Source organism: Cyanistes caeruleus, chromosome Z, assembly GCF_971803275.1.
Source record: "Cyanistes caeruleus chromosome Z, bCyaCae1.hap1.1, whole genome shotgun sequence".
Classification (NCBI taxonomy): domain Eukaryota; kingdom Metazoa; phylum Chordata; class Aves; order Passeriformes; family Paridae; genus Cyanistes; species Cyanistes caeruleus.
Window position 1 is genome coordinate 80,297,104 of NC_141732.1, and position 16,567 is coordinate 80,313,670.

General features: G+C 39.2%; 1 protein-coding gene across 50 annotated transcripts in view; it reads right to left on the minus strand.

Annotated features, from left to right (window-relative positions):
* Positions 1-16,567, minus strand: part of DYM (dymeclin) — a 210,157-nt gene that overhangs the window by 109,571 nt on the left and 84,019 nt on the right. For all 50 annotated transcript variants that reach the window (XM_086867510.1, XM_086867499.1, XM_086867522.1 and 47 more), the window contains 3 exons: positions 11,921-12,046; positions 4,306-4,419; positions 2,923-3,017 (listed from right to left, as the gene is read on the minus strand). In XM_086867510.1, coding sequence (XP_086723636.1) covers positions 2,923-3,017; positions 4,306-4,419; positions 11,921-12,046 — 335 coding nt within the window. The remainder of the gene's footprint in view (positions 1-2,922; positions 3,018-4,305; positions 4,420-11,920; positions 12,047-16,567) is intronic.

Below are 16,567 nucleotides of genomic sequence, written 5' to 3' on the forward strand. Positions count from 1 at the left end.
CAGAATAGGATTAGGAAAAAGCCCTGCATGGAAATGGCATTAATTCTCACATTAAGGAAAGAGTCATTAGAGCATCTGGTGAGGTTTAAATTACAACTGTCTATTCAGTTGTATTGCTAAGCAGATTTTAAGTGTTTCAGAGCTACTTAATTTAGAAACCTATATCCTGAAATATTTCATGTAATATAAAGTACTATTCCATTTTTCCTCTGCAGAAAACACTTTCTCATTAAGATCCTTGGACTCTGATGGTAAAGCAGAATAAGTGTATAAATATACATATTCTGCTTTGGCATCATGGAACAAAGCTCCGTCCATCACTGCTTGCTAAATTTAATAATTGTGGATAACAGACTTCCTAAGGTAGAAAAAGGAAGGACCATATATGACTCAAACACCAGCCCCTTAAGAAAGACATGTATTTTTACTGTTTTTCTTGGTAACTTAAACTTCATAGCAAATCCAGCATATTTTGAGAGGAAATCAGGTTAAAATACTTCCTCCATCATGATTAAACCTGCCAAGGCACCCAGGCTGTAAAGTTCCTGAGAAGAAAATGCAGTAAAGTCTAACAGGAGACAGCCTGCTCCTGGAACTGGCTCTTCCTTCCAGCCTGCCCATGTCCTAGTCCCACAGGACACTTTACAACAGATTTTAATACATATTTAAAGTAGTGTGTTTTGATTTACAAGCAATCATGATCACAGCGACAACTTAAATTCCAATCTTGGTGGTCGTTTTTGCCTATTGTCCAGATGTACAATTTTCTAACTCCAGAATAAGATCCTCTTTCCCTAATACCCTTCTTGTTTTGCTGGTTCTGTTTCAAATCTAAAGTCACCTCCTTCATTACAATTTCCACTTGTAATAATATGGAGTGCCTGGCTACAAGAAGACAGAAGCTTAAAAGCAACAGCATGGAATACCTTTGGATTATGTAAGAATGTCATAGTATACATAATACAGATCTTATTGCCTTTTTTATTTTTGCTTCTTCAGTATTGACCATTTTCTCTACCAACCCTTACATTACTTCCGGGCAGAACAATACAGCTCCAGCCCTGCTGGCACCCAATGGCTGGGATAGCCAGCATCCTTCTCTCTGCTGTCCTACCAGGCTAACATGTCTCCAGTTCTCCAAATGCACTGAGGTCTCACACTGATTTATAGAAACATAGACTAGAACCATAGATCCATTTAGGTTAGAAAAACTCTTGAAGAGCATCGAGTCCAACCACTCCCCCAGCACTGCCCTAGGCCACCACTGACCCGTGTGCCCAGGTGCCACATGGCTTTTAAACACTTCCAGGGATGGGGACTCAAACAGCTGAACTTCTCTGACAGAACTTCCTTTCCCTGTCTTCTGCCATTCACCGCTTTGCCTTCTTTCTGCACACATTGGCGTCAAGCAGCAGAACAAGTGCCTCCACTAAGAACATCACAGCTAAAAATCAAGCAGTAATGTTAAAGTCATGTTGTAAATATACAGAGACATAAGGAATAAGGCTCCCAAATGTTAGAGGATCCTGATAAAATGCTGCATGAAATGAGCAAAAGAGAAATTCTTAGGTCTTGAGACTAGCAAGATAACTGCTTCCTGCCCCAAATATAATCAGAAGAACACATCTCACTTTGGGCTGCAGAAACAGGTGTAGAATAAAATAGAACAAAATCAGAACCCAGGATTCTAGGAACAAGTTCTGAAGTGGAAAATGAAGTACCACAGTAAGAACCAAACTAAGTTTTTGAGAGTCAGAGAAGTGTATCTCACACTGCACCAGGACCTCTGATTTCAGAACATTTCAAATGCTTGGAAAACTCAGACTTCATGTCTATGATTTGAGAAATGAGCACAGCAAATATTTAAGACAATGTCTGTGGCAAGTAAGGGGAAAATAGCTCCATTTCAAACTCTGAACCCTCTTTACTTCTGCCAAGGGTATGAAAAGAGGGCAAGTATCAGGCAGGTGAAAGGCACCAACACAATGCATTAATTCTGGTAACCTGTCCTACTTTTACCACCAACCATTTTCAAAGGAGAAGTGTCTTGGACAGAATTAAATCCTTAAGAACAAGCTGCATGTCATGTTAACCCAGTCCTTGACAAAGTGTACAGGTACACAATTATTATTCTTGGCACGCAGTCTGTACCTGACAAGCCCTGTAACAATTTATTCCAGATCACATTAAAGAGGACCTTCCCAGCTTCCCTTGGAGCATGGAGCAAGGCTGGCTGCCAAGATGAGACGCATGCCTGGCGCAGGGTTGCCTGCCTTTACAATGTGCTCCACAGCACAGAAACACAATAGGAAGGACCAACTTCAATATCTGCTCCTTCAAAGTTTTGGCCTTGTTTTAGAGCCAGAACAGATACTGACTATTGACTACTTTACAGGATAATAAACTTTATCATTTGAAAAGCACAGATCTAGGCTTTATTGCTCATATTTGCAAGGTATTGACATAAAATGATCATTTAATTATGTCTGATTTAAAAAATAAACCTTTTGCCAAATATGCAGGAAGAAATAAGCTGAAAATCCATGCTGTATAGTACTTGACAACCACCACTCAGTGCATTTTTATAACTGAATACATGACTGAATTTGTAATTCACACAAATCCATGAAAACCTGTTCTGAAGACAGCTCTTGAGCTGTTCTGTTGAGAGGATCAAAAGGCAAAGTTTCTCAGACAGAGAAACTAGTATTCTTTCTGCCCATTCAGAGCAGATTCAAATATAGAACAAGATTTATTCTGGCATCATTTAGTTGCTCAGTTATCATTTCTGCTGTTAAGTTCATTGGTATTTCTAAGGCATATAAAATTAATCTTTCTGTACTACTAAGACACACAAAATTCAAGCTTCTCTACTCCTGAGTTTCAGTAAAGATGGCTTTCCAGCAGAGTTTTCATATTTACCTGATGATCCTCTGAGCAGCATACTGATGAAGCGAGCGGAACTGTGCTGACATATTTGCTAAGGCTGCCAGACAATTTGTATGAAGGTATTTGTCCTGTCAGAAAGAAGAGGAAAGATAAAAAAACCAACACATCAAACTGTTTGTTGGATGCACACTGACATCTCTTACAGAAATCATTCAAAAGACTGAGTAATTTATGTTGTTTTAAAAGCACAAGCAGAAATGGAAAGCGTATATACTTGGTGATGTTTGAACATGTTTTCTTAAAATATAAGGCTTGTAAAAGAGTGATTCCATACAGATTTCAGAGTGTATACATACATGTATGCATAGACATGTTTGTCTTTCAGTATTCATTTACAATTGCACCACATCTGTAACATATAAACAGACATTTTCCTCCTCTCTACCTTTCTCTCTTTCCCTCTTGTAGTCCTATCCCAAAACTTTCTACCTCATAACTCATCTCCCTGTTGACTCTTTCACACCATTCCATATATCCCAGAACTACTACCATACCATACTTCAGAGCACTGGTCCTCACTTCAGCATCCCTGAAACCATTTGACCACATAGGCATTTATCTGATGGCCCTTTCAAAGTCAAGGGTGCTCACAGAATGAAACTTGTCCATTCATCCAATCCAAAAGGGATTAATTTCCCTACCCAAGTCTGAAATAATTCATCTACATAACAGATCCTAAATACTACAATTACATGCCAAATTTGTTCTTATTCCTTCCATTTTTTTATCATAAAAGCAAAATCCTTAATTTTTCCAGTCTAAAATATATTTAATATTTTGGCTACTGTTTAATGTAAAAAATTCTGTGCCTTTAATTGTTGAAAATATTAATAAGTGTGTGTTACTATGTTTGTGTTCGCAAAAAAAAGTAAAAAAATAAATGCTTGAAAAATAAACAAAATCATTCTAGGCTATAAGGCTCTGAAGTTAAAGCAGTTTTGCTTTGCTAGAGCTCAAAAAGGTCTTCTCACCCAATCCTTGCCATACTTCCTAAAAAAACTAACAATAAATAGACCTGAAATCCCCACTTCTACGTCATTCAGAGAGGCAAGCACCCTATAAGGAATAACTTCTTCTCTTGAAACTAAGGAACTCTTTCTTCTCAACTGAAGATGAGCTTGATGCCTCAACGAAGGTCTTTAGAGAACCATACTCAATGAACTGGAAGACAACACAGAAATTGTGTTATGAGTTCACAAACACTTAAATTAACATTTAAGTTGATCTATTTTCTTCCCTCCTGCAAAACCAGATGCCAACAGGTTGCAACAGAATTACTAAAATCCCACCCCCTGTTTGAAACTGAATTCAAGCTGCTGAGGTTACAAATTCACAAGTGTTCCACGTAAGTCTTACCCTTGTCCGTGTCATGTTGTACTGGATGGTTCTTATCACAACCAGTATCAGAAGACTCCCAAGTGAGATCTCTGTTAGGACACGCTCAGCATACCAAGTGATGTTTTTCAGTATCTGCAAAAGAAAAAAATAAAAGAACAAGGCTCTTCAGCACCTAGGTCTTAATAAGAACACAGGAAGCTGTCTGGAATCTCACATTCCTAAAGACATGGAAATTAGAAATTAGTTTCCACTCTCAAATGTGACTTAATTTTTGTACTCCAAAGCATAATTAAAACAAAATTAACAATAACAACAAAAAAAAGTCAGACCTCTGCATCAATATCACCTAGATCTCATCAACTTTAAGTCATACAGAAACACACCAAGTGTAGAAAGATGATTACATTTGGCACTTCGCTAATTCCAATGCTCTGTGCCACCATATTCATATACTCATTTTGATCTTACTCTTGACACTTTATAAAGCCTCCATTTGCACCCAAGACACCTGAATAATTCTGCCAATGCCTTGCCGTTTTCCCTCATCACTGGCTGGGCAAGAGGCAGCACACAGGAGCTCTGACTGATGGGCAAGAGCACACACACTGAAGGTCAGGGGCAGATCAACAGTGTTGAATTCATACTGAAGCCTTTCCCTTGAAAAGTATGAAGTCTCTTCCCCTAACACTTTAGATAAAGTCATCAACTAGATTAAGAGCTTCATATCTTTCCCTGCCCTCTGCTCTCATGGTGGATGAAGTTAACCACCATTTCTAAGTTTACTGCAGAAGAAGAATCAATCCACTCTTGTAGTCAGCCAGCCTATGGAGGAAACACGTGTACCCAACACCCTGCCTTGAAGGACTGGTGAAAATGACTCAACAGGAACTGTCCTAAAAACATGGAAAAGATCCTCTATAAATTCAGGGTTATTCTCGGTCAAAACATAAGTATGTTTAACGAGGACTACTGCACGCAAATCTATCACTCTGTGTAACTTCAGGGAGAGAAGAGAGACTGAAGGAGAGCTGGAGAGGGACTGGAGAGACACAGGCAATGGCTTGCCAGTGCCAGAGGGCAGGCCCAGCTGGGATATTGGCAAGGAATTGCTGGCTGGGAGGGTGGGCAGGCCCTGGCACAGGTGCCCAGAGCAGCTGGGGCTGCCCCTGCATCCCTGCAGTGTCCAAGGCCAGGCTGGACAGGGCTTGCAGCAGCCTGGGACAGTGGAAAGTGTCCCTTCCACTGCAGGGGGTGGAACCCAAAGATTAATTTTTAGGTCTGTTCCAACTCAAACCAACCTGTGTACCTCTGAAAGCTCTTTCACATTACAAGAGACATTTGAAATAGCATCCTTATTATGATTCATGTTAATTGGTAAGCTGATAAAGTTTAAGATATAAAAATAATTTTTTATTATATATGAAGACACAAAATAAAAATTCAGGTCCTTGAAATAAAATTTAAATACTTTTTTTTAAAGCATCTCCATTACCACATGCTGCACAGTACCTGGCTCTTTATCAGCACCTTCCTATTTCCCACAAGAAAGCTAAAATGAAGCCAGTGACCTTAAGCTATTGATGGGAAAAACTATTTTACTGTTTTATGGCAAAGGTGACAAAACATCCCCAGGTACAAGCTGAGGTGCAGTGCTTGATGGTAAACACCTTTTGCAGAAAGGATCAAAAAATCAGAATGGGGAAGACAGAAAGACTTGAGAGGTATTTAAGGGGAGAATGGTCAAGGCTGAGGAACAAATAGGAAACATGAAATCACTACAAGAAAGGTTTCCACAAATAGCAGGCGATGAGTGGATGCGGAAACCAGTATAATTTCTGGTTATAACAAGTCACTAATACTATTTTAAGACAAAGTGATGATGGTATAAATGAAAACAAGTCATCCAAAGAGTTTCAGTAAACAAGGATAACTAGTTGGGATGAACAACATAGATGATTAACAGGAAATGCCTGAAAGACAAAGCAAAATCCACACATATTTTCACAAAAAAAGGCAACTGAAAATTTCAAAAGCTGTTAGTGTAAGTAATTAATGAAGCACACGTACAAACTTTACTGCAAGAAGATACTGTGCTAGTGGAGAACTTGATCATCCCAAGGCTGCTAAGCATAAACATATGGTAAGATATAGCAAGTTCATGGGTTACTTCACAAATGCAAAATGCTAAAGTAAGTGCAGACATTCATCCTGGTTGCCTTAATTGTAATTTCTTAGTAACAGCTTATTTATCACTATGTGAATATACCTGTTCTCAAGAGAAGATTTTATATAAAGAAATAAATTAAACACTTTGACAAATATCTCAAGCTCAAATATCTCAAGATCAGTACTGAAACCTTCCAGAAGAAAAACATATTGTTATTTAAGGAATACAGTATATGATCATTAAATAATGGTTACTCTCAGCAATAAAAAAATATAAAATATAACAAAATATAAAATAAAAAAAAAATATAGCAGGGGTAAGTTGTGGTTCCACATTTCATTTCCTGACTTTTAAATGCTTATTGAAAATTTAACAGACTTTTTAAAAAAAACGAAATACAGCTATGAAAATGGATACTGTAAAATACTATTTGTTCTGACATGACACACAATGTAAATTGAAACCAATAGTACGTAAACGGACATACTTCCTGATGATTATTGAAAAGAAATAACTTCACTCAATTTGCTCTGAAACGATACCCAAGAGTTTGGGGTTTAGGTTTTTTTTCCCCTTTTAGACAAAATACACTTACCCTGGCCAAAAAACCATCAACATAACTGATTAAATATCTAATAAGTTACTTTTTGTAGTCTCTGATTTATGAGTGAAATAGCAGAGCAACCTCCTCCCACAAATAAAACAATCCCCATACTTCCTCCCACCCTCTTTGGTGCTATTTTGTGGGGCACATCCCTGCACTTCACCCACCAAAGTGGAAGTTCATGATTCACTCTATGCTGGAGCTGAGAGCAGATTCCATCATGTGCTCTCCCCCACAGGGTGTCCCAGTGGGACAAGAGGAATGGGACTGGGACAAGTTAATTAGCTCCCAAGGAGTACCCTGAGCCTTCCCGCATCTCCAGACACATCTTTCTCATCCACCCATGGATCTCTGTTGTATATAGAAGCCATCACCCTTCCTGTTTTCCCTCCTTGTAGCTTATCCCACCTCCTTGCCCCCCCAGACCCCATTCCTTCACACTTCTTTCTTCTACCTGCTTCTACTCCCCCCTCCCACACCTTATCATCACAGAACCACAGAATGGATTGTTCTAAATGTTCAAAGTGTTACAATGAATTTAAAGCTCAACCCACCTTCCACTATCCCAGCTTGCTCCAAGCCCTGTCCAGCCTGGCCTTGGACACTTCCAGGAATCCAGGGGCAGCCACAGCTGTTCTGGGCACCCTGTGCCTGTGCCTCACCATCTTCACAGGGAATAATTTATTCCCTATATCCCTTCTAACCCTGCCTTCTGTCAGGGTGAAGCTACTCTCCTTTGTCCTACCCTGCCCTGCCCAGTCTCTCATCGAAAAGAAGCCTGACTTCACCTTCCTCAACTTTTTGTCACTCACTTCCTATCCTGCCTCTTCACTCATTTCTCTTGTCAGCATCCCAAAATCTTACCTACTTCTTCTTAAAATCTTGTCCCTCTCCCCTACTGCACCATCCCATGCTCCATGTGCAGCCAGTCCCAGCCTGTTTCAAATTTCTCCCAGCTGCTGTCATATCAATGTCTCCCATTCTTCTACATTTTCTTCAATGTGTGGATGTGGCACTTGGGGACATGGGTGGCCTTGGCAGGGCTGGGGGTGGTTGGACTCGATGGCCTTGCAGGGCTTTTCCAAGCCAAACGGTTCTGTGTGGTTTCAACCACTGCCAAGCAGCAGCAGAATCATCCCTGGGAGCACAGTCCTGTCCCACGGGAGCTGCACTTGCACAAGCTGCAGCTCATCCCTGCCTATCTCAGCTGATAACATGATCCCTGGGCAGGGGAGGATGCACACAGCCCAGATGGCTCTAGAAACAGCAAAATGAGAATATTCAGTTTCCACAGACGTCAGGACACCTCCGGCTACGTCTCTGCTGCGCAGATGGAAACAGACTGCTCCCTGTGCCCAGAGACTGATAATTTGGTCACATTTAGTCATATTATCAGCAGCAGAGCCCTGGCACAAAGGCCACCTGCCACATTTCAGATTCCTAAAGCAAAACATGAAGATACCAGGGCTCATTAAGTACCATGCTGACAGCTGTAAGCATGGACAAAGACATGTTAACGCTCCAGTCTCACTCCAGAAACCTTCAGTGGTTCTCCCTGAAACTCTGAAAACACCAACCTGGGAAAAATGACAGTTACTGAGGTATCTATTCCTTGAAATAGTACACTGTTCTTAAAAAAAATAGATGAATTCTCAGTTATAAAGTTACATACTAGAACCTGTTACCTCTCCTCCACACTGAGGAAAGCAACCTGAGCTGGTAGGCAGTAAAATGGCTATTTCAGAAACAACAAAAGCAACCACCATCATCCATTCTGGGTTTCAGAGGCATGAAGCATGAAAATACCTTAAATTTCAAAATCATCTACCTGGAACCAGTGCCCCCACTGACCAATCTCATTGGTTTGCAGTTAACATTAAAAAGGGAAAAAAAGAAAAAGCTTAGTTCTGAGGTGGTCTTGCAAGAATAATTTTAAAATAAATTAAAATGTTTTGATTAATTATTCTTTTGAATACCAGGCTCTTGGATAGTTCCAACTCAGGGAGCACAACCTGCAGATGCAAAGAGCAGGAGCTCAGTTCTGCATATACCAAGCAGTGAGATTCTCAGTTTCCCACAACTTTGCTTGTGAGATATTTTTTAACACACTAAAAATAAACACAGTTAAATCATGATTTACAGTCTATCACCACTTACTACAGCATAAAGTGCTACAGTAGCACAATAAGGTTACTGCTACATAAAATACCTTATGATGTTATTTTGACTTTGACGTCTGATGTAATTTTATTTAGAATTTCATAAATCAGAGACAAAAGATCACCAATACTTGTCTCTCTGGAGAATTCTCACATTTACTTGTTTACTCTGCTATTATAATTATTGTTATTATTAGTGAAAGAAATGGAGTTCTGTGTGGTTACAGTGACCCAACTGCATTAAACCAATTGCAGGAACAGGACCTATGATTTTGATCATATTTTCCAGGCAGTTAAGACCACACTCATTTTAAATAAAAAATGCTTCAGCATCCTACAGCAGTCAAAAAGAGTTCCTGTGGTTTCCTGAGCTCCTTACCAGTTGGTATAATCACCAGATTTATAAAACTTCACTTACTAAAATTAATCCTAAAAATCAATAAATAAATGTGGGTTAAATGCCACAAAGGAAAATAGTCCATAAATGAACTGTACAGTCATGGTTCTTATAAGAACAGTACACAGGATACACAGCGGAGAGAAAAACAGGTTGATCTAAAATACAGCACATCTCTTTTTCTTCATATTTTACCCAAGTAAAAGATTTCCCATGGAGGAAAAAACCAATCCTGCTGTAACTGCTAGAATTTGGTATGTATTTGCATGCATGAGGCTTATGAAACTGATGCTAGATGCTTACATTTTACAGAAAGGCCTACACAGATTTTCTGACTCCCATCATTTTGCAGACCTATAATACCCTCTTAGGCTTTAGGAGATGTGGAGTCAATATTTAAGAATGTATGAGACTAATTTTGTCTAAATACTGGAGTTTCTGACCAGAAACTTGCTCATTCATCCCTGAAAACATCTATTTTAAATAATTCAAAGACATGGGTGAGGGGAATGGATTTGTAAGTATGACTTTGACATGCTTTTTTCCCTTACACTTATTTCCCTCCTTGGGATCTGCAGGAATGTGTAGAAGAAGCTCACACAGACAGGCCTGAAGGCTCCTGCACCTCACAGCCACCCTCTCATTATCCACCCAAGAACCAAATCCAGCAAAACTCTGGCCACACAGCAATATTAACAAAATGGTACCAGACCCTACTGAGCAGGAAAACACAACCACAGAGGAAAGAAAGAAGCAGTTAGTGAATATCTGGAGTAAAATAAAAAAAAAAAAGGGTGAAGAAAATGGAAGAAGCAAAGCTATGACTGAAAAAAAAGATCAGAACAGGGTAAAAGGAATAAGGTGGGGTTTGTGTTTTTATTAAGATAGAAGTAGTAAACCAATATCCACATTGCAAGCAAACACTACAACTCTGTTGGCAGAGTTAGCTGAAAGGCAGGATTAACCTGAAAAGAAAACTTGATTTATGTTCTCATTCCACAGCTGGATCCTCATTAAGGAATTTAGGGAAATCTTCCATTTTTACTCATCCAGTAAGGAATTTATTGAAAGACCGTGTGTAAAGCCTCTAAAATGAACAAAGAGTGATAGAGGAAGAGATTGAGGCAGGAATGACACCTTGTCTGCTGAATTCCAGCTCTCAACAAGTCCAGTTTATGAGACAGGATAAATGACTCAGTGACATGGAACCCAAAAATATACATCACACATGTACACCTCTGGTGCACATGTACAGGTTCAAGGCACACGAAGTTGAAGGCAGGAAAAAGCTTCAAGAAAATATTTCAGTCATCTGCTTGGTTACTATAGGTGCTCTTAAAAGCTGCTTCCTAAAAGGTATTCCCAGGAAACTGCACTTAAATAATCTCTTCCTGATTTTTATACACAGAGCTATACTAAATAAACTGAAATTTCAGAGGAAACATACTATAAGTCTCTACTGTTTGGCAACAAGAAAAATGTCAGCTCCCTCCAAAATAGGTTGGAAATTCACCTGGGAGAGACTTCCATTTAGGAACCTTAACATTTGCTTTCAGCATTTTGCATTTCAATAATTTCACACAGACAATAATTTACAAAGATAATAATTTCCCCAAAAGAGAATTTCTGTATCCTAGTCAAAAAAATAAATTAAATCAGTGCAAATATCTTATGCAGTATCATAGTTTTAGAAGCTGGGAAACTAGGACATAATTGTCTAAGAATTGTCCATCCTGCACAGATGGTCAAGGTCCATCAAAGCTAGTAAAAATTTGGACCCGGTTATATGGACAACATAAAACAGAAATTAATCTAACAGAGAGACAGAAAAAGAAATGCCAAGTAAGGAAGTAACATTTAGTATGGAAAATACAACTCCAGCTAAAGGCTGCATCAAACTAGTTAAGCAAAGTTTTTCAAGAGAAATAAAAAAGGTTTCCTGTTTTTTTTCCTCTCTTCTAGGCCCTCCACTTCCATGGCAAACATTCAGCACCTTTGAGGCAGCCTGCCCGGCTATTACTAGGCTAATTTGTAACAGGGAACACCAAAAAAAGACAGAAAATGAGATATTTGCAGCAGTTTCTCTACAGGAGGGAGTGTTTTTGTTCGTTTCACTTGGGAAAAGTTTTGAAATGAGTCTTCAGGTTTCTTCTTCTTCGTACAAAACAAAGATGTATATGCCATCAAATTTGGATAAGCTTATACAGCCTCTGCTGAGGGAACAGATTTGCTGATGTATCTTTTTAGAAGTAAATATTTAGATTACTCTTAGAGCTGAAGGATTATTTACCAAAACAGCAACTCACCACTTCATGAATGGATCGGTTGAAGCCATCATCTTCTGTAAGGATCAGCAGAATTATAAGGGCCATGTAAACATGGTGTGAATTCCTTTCTTCAACGTGATACAGAATTTCAAGAATTGGCAGAACCTTTAGGGAAGGAAAAATATGTGTATTAGTTTAGTCTTCAAATACCTCAGATACTAAACAGAGGCAGTTCTAAAGGTCCCGTGTATTGCCCTGCCCTTGACAATTCATACCAATTCCTCCCTCTTAAAACAACCACCCCTGAGCTGTGACATACAGTGTCCAAACACCTTCTATCTGCTTCGTTTTGTCTCACAAGAGAGTCTAAACAAGTGCTTTCTTGTGGTCAGAAATGGAATTTCAATCCCTAATAAATGAGATTCCCAGCCATACCAGTTACCATAATCTCCAAAAGCTTCAGTCCTCCTCTCTACACTATGGGGAAAAGAGAATTGTTAAACAAGATTTTCAGCAGTCCAAGCAGGAAAACAGTTGTGTCTACCCATCTGTGCTACCACAAAGCCTGCTCTGAAAAGCCCTTCCTCATCAAACCTAGCCAAGCATATCAAAGCTGAGGTGAATAGAGGCACTTTGAGACATGGAAGTTAAATCCCATTTTGGTGTGCGAAGATAATACCAGAAAGAAACCAGTTTGGGTTGGGTTAAGACTAGAAGAGGCCTGTTTTTCCAATTTTAGATAATATGCAGCCAAAGAGAACTGACTGATCATTATGATTAGAGTTCAGCCCAAGGTCTTGCAACATTTCCACCAGGATGAACAGCTTAAGCCAAACCCTTGCAATAATAACGAAAATGAGATTTCATTGCAACAGCAAGCATACCTGAATGCTAGTCTAAAGTTAATCCAGATGCAAACGTTGTCTCTCTACCAAATGAAAATTAGCTTTCTACTGGCTCAGTACAACGTGGCTTCCCTGGGCTGCAGAAATAGGCCGAAATCACAAAAAGCCCTGGAAAAAGGAACTGGAGAAAGCCTCAGTTCCAAGAAGCTTCTAGACACCTAAAAACTTTCTGTTTTTCAAAACAGGCCAAATGCAGCTGGATGAATCATGTGAAACCTATTCTGGTGAGCAGCCAGGACACCAAGTGCTTCACAAGCCTCTGAAGTTACCAAAATGTTCTCTTACAATCAACCATCCTCGAAACAGTTGAGACATACTAAACCAGTTTCTATTAGAATGAAATGAGATTGATCTAAATGCTGCAGGCCACAAATCCTTTTGACACATACTTTGGTCAGGGTCAAGGATGACAACAGAAGCAAAGGGAGAACATACATACAGTAATACTTTTCATAATATTAAATAAATATTAAAATAAAAATATTTTTTAAAAATTACACGCTGCAAACATCCTTCCCTTACCATTTCAAAGGATCCTTCAGAAACTTCTCTCCCCAGTGGAAACTAGAGTACCATCTTTGTGTTTTCTTAATATTAGTCTTGAGTAAAGACCAGGTTTTCCCTAGAACTCCTAGCTAGCATATAGACAAAAAAATTTGTCCTTTTCCTTGGATGGGAAGAAAGTGAGATAAACATCTCTGCTTTAGTCCACCATTCAAATTGTTTTTATCTCCACAATTACATGCTGTCTGTAGCTTTGCAGTGTAAAAGCAGTGTCATTTCCACATCCAAGAGTTATTACAATAAGCTGGATGGAGCTGGAAGCAACATAAAACTAATGAAGAATTGCATTTACAACTGGACTTTGCAGGGAGAACAACAAAAGCCTTGCTGTAGGTAACCACTGGAACAACTTCTTAGGTTTCTAGACAGATCTCAGACGGAAGCACAGAATGGTTTGGGTTGGAAGGGACCTTTAAAGATAATTGTGATTCAGTCTGGTTGTGTTGAACCCTACAAACCACTTTGGCAAAACATATTCCTTCAGAACAGTGCAAAATATCAATTCTGTCTATGCACATTAATACTAATTGTAACTGAAAAAGTCCATTCTTGTCCTTATGTGCTCTAAGTCCTGCAAGTGTGTTGCTGCAAACTACATTTAAAAATACATGATATTGAGACATTGCAGCCATTCCTCTACAAGCCAAGATGTGAAAGCTCCATACTTGCTACTGAAGAGTAGTCTGGCACTCCAGATCATGGCAGTCAGTCCTCCTGTCCCAAACAAACCTCTGTTGCTTCCAAAACCTCCACTCCTTTGGCCACATTTCCCTTTCCACTCCTCTTTCAGGCTTTGCGCTGTCTACACACTGGACAAAATTCAGGGAGGCAACTGGCAACTTAATTCTCTTTTATATGCCATTTCCAGATGGAACCAGAATCAATTTATACACTTTCCGTGATCTTTCCTCCTTACAACACTTCTTCCTTTGTATATTGATTGCTGGGGTGCATACACACCTTTAGGACAAGTATTACTGTTCTCAAAACAAAAACTTGTGAATAAGCCACCACTTCTATTAAAAAGTTACAATATATGATTCAATTAAAACTCTACTCATACAAAAATGTAAAATTGGAAATACTCTGGGAGATGTCTGGGAGGAGTCTTGGGTGGAGGCTGGAGGAGACAATTTTCTTCAAAAGAGGAAGGCTTTTAGATAGTTTCCTTGGAGAAGTCTGGGGCAGAAACCTGGGTCTCAGGTCTCTAGAAGAATTCAAAAAACCCTGGGAGATGCCTGGAAGGAGTCTCAAGTGAATCTTGGAAGTGAGATATGGTATTTAAAGAGCAAAAACATCTCAGGTATCTTCTCTGAAGGAGTCCAGGGCTGCTGCCTGGGACCTCAGGTGTCTCAAATAAAGGTGGAAACTGCAGGAAATGCCTGGGAGGAGTCTCAGGAGGATTCTGGGAGACAGATTCCTCCAAAAGAGAAGAATCCTCTCAGTTAATATTTTAATTATATTAAAATTTATCTAGACTTTCAACTGAAATACTTTTCTACACTTCTATGCTACATACATGCATTAAAACTTTGGTACCTATCTTACACAATGGTTTTATCCTACCCTATATTGTGAAGGCAGCCACCACGTCTTTTGTATTGCTGACCCTTTTCTCACAGTCATCACACTACCTCTACTGCACCACTACTAACACTTCTCCCTTAGGAGCAGCTTTCAACTGGCAAGAAACAGCCACCATTAAAAAGTTACTTTTAATCCCCAAAACAAGTAAAATACGTAAAAACAGACACTGAAAATTGCAGGTGCTATATTCAGTCCAGGGTTGGTTTCCCCAGTAAAGTTTAAAAATACATTGTCTTTAGTAATCCACAAAATACAAGCAATAACCTGCTTAAGACAAATTTATATGACAGGAAAAAATATTCCTGTACCATCAGCTGATAAAAATACATCATCATTTATGCTATTTCATTCCAGTCACGTTGAGCAGCAACAAAATCTCAACTCAGCAGCTAAAGCAAACACATCCAATAGCTCATTTCTTACATGCAGAAATGTCACTGGTATATTTACTTGCAATATTGGTGCTAATTGCTCTTTCGAACAGAAGAAGCTCAACAGTCTCCCACCCACAGACCAGAACACTTTGCTGATCAAAAAATGTGCTAACTGCACTCTATTTCACCTGTCCCACCACTTTCTGGAAGATCCCTGCGAGCACTTTGAAAAGGACAGCCAAATACTAGATGTAAACTTCTCTAACAAAAGATTTTCTAGCATCAGATATTTAATCCAGTTATTTTAAAAAATGAAGTCATGAAGGACACACAAAGATCCTATTCATTTTGCTAAGAAGAATTATAGTAAGACCAAAATAGGTTCTTTATTAACAATAAAACACAAAGTCCAAGGGAAGGTGAAGATATTTAGCTATAACTGGCAGAGAGGGATTCATACAAATGAGGAAGTGAGCTGAGACAGTATCTGTTGTACCAGCTAAGAAAAACAAACTGTTTTAATTTACAAGTTAAACTGAAGTTGAAAAAGAGCAGAGACACATTTCAAAAATCCTTATGAAATGTTACAGATCACCTTCTGGTGATGGTTCCTGGGCACAGAAAGGGAAACAAATTAAAATGGAGGAAAACACAACGTATGGGATGCACTGAGAGCAAAGAAACAGGAAAAACCTGCAAAATCCCCTAAAGTTTAGGATGAGCTCTGAGCTGCCTGTGGACATGATCTCATATAGCACCTATATACCCTTATACCTCATTCATCCAACTGCTTCTGTACAAAGAGGCCACAGATTTATACCACATGCCTCCAAAAAGCCCTCCACCCTCATTCAAAGACCATTTTGACTCTGAATTAATGACCTTACTGCTTTAGTCCTGTATCTCCGGATGGTGGGAATCAGGCTTTAGTTCTTATCATCCCTCTCCACAAGCAGAGATTCCTGTTTTTTCAAGGATTCCCCTTAATGAAGGCACATACACATCCTGATACTCCCCAAGCTCTTCTCTGACTAGCTGGAGCTAGCTTCTTAGGCCTCTCAGAGTGTTATTGTTAATTTTAAAGCAAAAACTGCCATGTTTCTCAAAACTGGCCCATTTTTCAACAGTCTTTAACTATTTCATGAAGTCTGGAAGTATAACACCAGAATAGTACACAGCACATCAGCACCACTCTTGTCATACAGGGAAGGACAGCCAGCTCCAGTACTCAAGTCCCTTCATATTTTCAAGTCTAA